At 38.7% G+C, this 1,748-nt stretch overlaps 1 protein-coding gene across 1 annotated transcript; it reads right to left on the reverse strand.

Moving 5' to 3' along the window:
• Window positions 1-223: 223 nt before the first annotated feature.
• LOC149158668 (protein LURP-one-related 17-like) lies at window positions 224-1,406 on the reverse strand. Its single transcript, XM_089436277.1, has 3 exons — window positions 1,106-1,406; window positions 757-999; window positions 224-639 (listed from the first exon to the last, which is right to left on the reverse strand). The coding sequence occupies exons 1-3, from the start codon at window positions 1,355-1,357 to the stop codon at window positions 508-510; spliced, it is 627 nt and encodes a 208-aa protein (XP_089292403.1). The 5' UTR covers window positions 1,358-1,406; the 3' UTR covers window positions 224-507.
• Between the last annotated feature and the right edge of the window lie 342 nt (window positions 1,407-1,748).

Genomic DNA, 1,748 nt, shown 5'->3' on the forward strand with positions numbered 1-1,748 from the left:
ATTTGAAACAATGATTAACCAGGTGTTGTTAGTGTAGAATACCATAGAGACAACGCTCGGAGCCTTTTTGTTGAATGAGTGCAGCATATAAATTTTATCAGACTGTCTTTCAGAGATTAATATAGCATACCTCACATTAATTATTAAATCACAAACAGATTCACTTTTTTCAGTAGAGGTTCAAATCTACCTTGCCTTAATCATTAAGTCACATCAAGATCGACTTTGAATTTGTAGAGGTTCAAATCTCTCTTTGTATATTGAAAGGTTCAAATCTCTCTCATAAATTTACACATATTTTACAAAATACCATGGTGTTGTCGGTGATGCTGTACACTCTGGAGAGCCCAATTACATGCTATATGTCCTTTATGTGGACACATTGGAACTCTCGATATCTGTTCTTCTCAATTATTGGCTTCATTGGACAGCCAATTCCATGACCCAGAAGTTATAGATTAAGACATATTCCCTGATGGTCTCGAATTCTGGAAATGCCCCCACCAGTCAAGATGGCATCATCTGATCAAGAACCACAATCAAACCCATAATGAAAGCATGATCGTAGCCAGGGCTCACCGTCAAATTGAACACATCTCCTCCAAGTGTTATCTCTGACCTCACCTGCTTTGGCTTCACCTGCAATACCGTAAAGAATTATTTCAGAACTTGTAGTGAATACAATAAAAATACAAAAATATTTACTATCCAAACGAGACAACTGAAAATGAGTTAACCGCAAATAAAGAAACCGACCTCTGCAACGACTTCGTTAAAGCTGTTGAGAATGATGAAGGAACGTTTGGCATAACATCCTTCAACACGGTAGTCAAACTGTGGTTTCTCTTTGTTTGTAGCCGAAGAATACATATACACCTCTGCTAAAGTCTTTGTGGGAATTAGCAGAGAGGTCGACCTTCTAACAACAAACAACGGTTTTTGGCCTTTCCGAAAATCTCCCTGGAAACCTTTCGATTGATTCTGCAGGCCGAGCCAGCTCTGTTTCACATACGGTACAATTAATTATTTCAAACAATACAGAGTCTTATTCTTCTTCGTTACAGGAAGGTAAAAAATTGAAGCCCAATTTAGAAAAATTATCTACCTTCCGTCGTATTGTGAGGAGTGCCATTCCCCCAGCGTCCATGAGAACAATTTCATTTTTGAGATCCGAAGTATAGTTGTCCACTCTGAACACAAGGTTCCCGCTTGAATCGAAAACAGCGAAACCATTGCAACTGAGAACCAGAGATTTGCTCCACACAGTTAGGGTTGTGGCAGATGAGTTCGAAAGCTTATCGTCGTGCACAACAGGCCTTCTGGACTCTGGCTCCTGTGGGTGAATCTTGGCATGCATTGTGACTGGGAGTAGGAGCCTGGCCTGGGATGAGAGAAAGGGTGAATGATATGTTGTATTTGAAGGCCCCTGTATCGTAGATAGGACGCAATGCTGAGGCGGAGTTGCATTTGATGTGACGGATCCGCTTAGGGAGGACCATTTTCGGTAATTGAGTGACTGCTATTCTGCCATTAAATTCTCGATTGGAGAAAAATCTTATTTGAAAAGTACCCAAAGATTATTGGGAACATGTCAGTGATTCTTGGTGTTAATACAGGTGGCTGCAAATTAATTTTGGTGATGGGATTTTTTTTTAATTGTATGATTAGAAATCTAAAAAAAACTTTCAAATTAAACTGGAAAATAAGGAAATTTACATAAGATTATAATAAAAATTTATCAAAAAATT

This window comes from Pinus tabuliformis, chromosome 5_2, assembly GCF_031772625.1.
Source record: "Pinus tabuliformis cultivar Carrire ecotype Pingquan chromosome 5_2, CPIR1, whole genome shotgun sequence".
Taxonomy (NCBI): Eukaryota; Viridiplantae; Streptophyta; class Pinopsida; order Pinales; family Pinaceae; genus Pinus; species Pinus tabuliformis.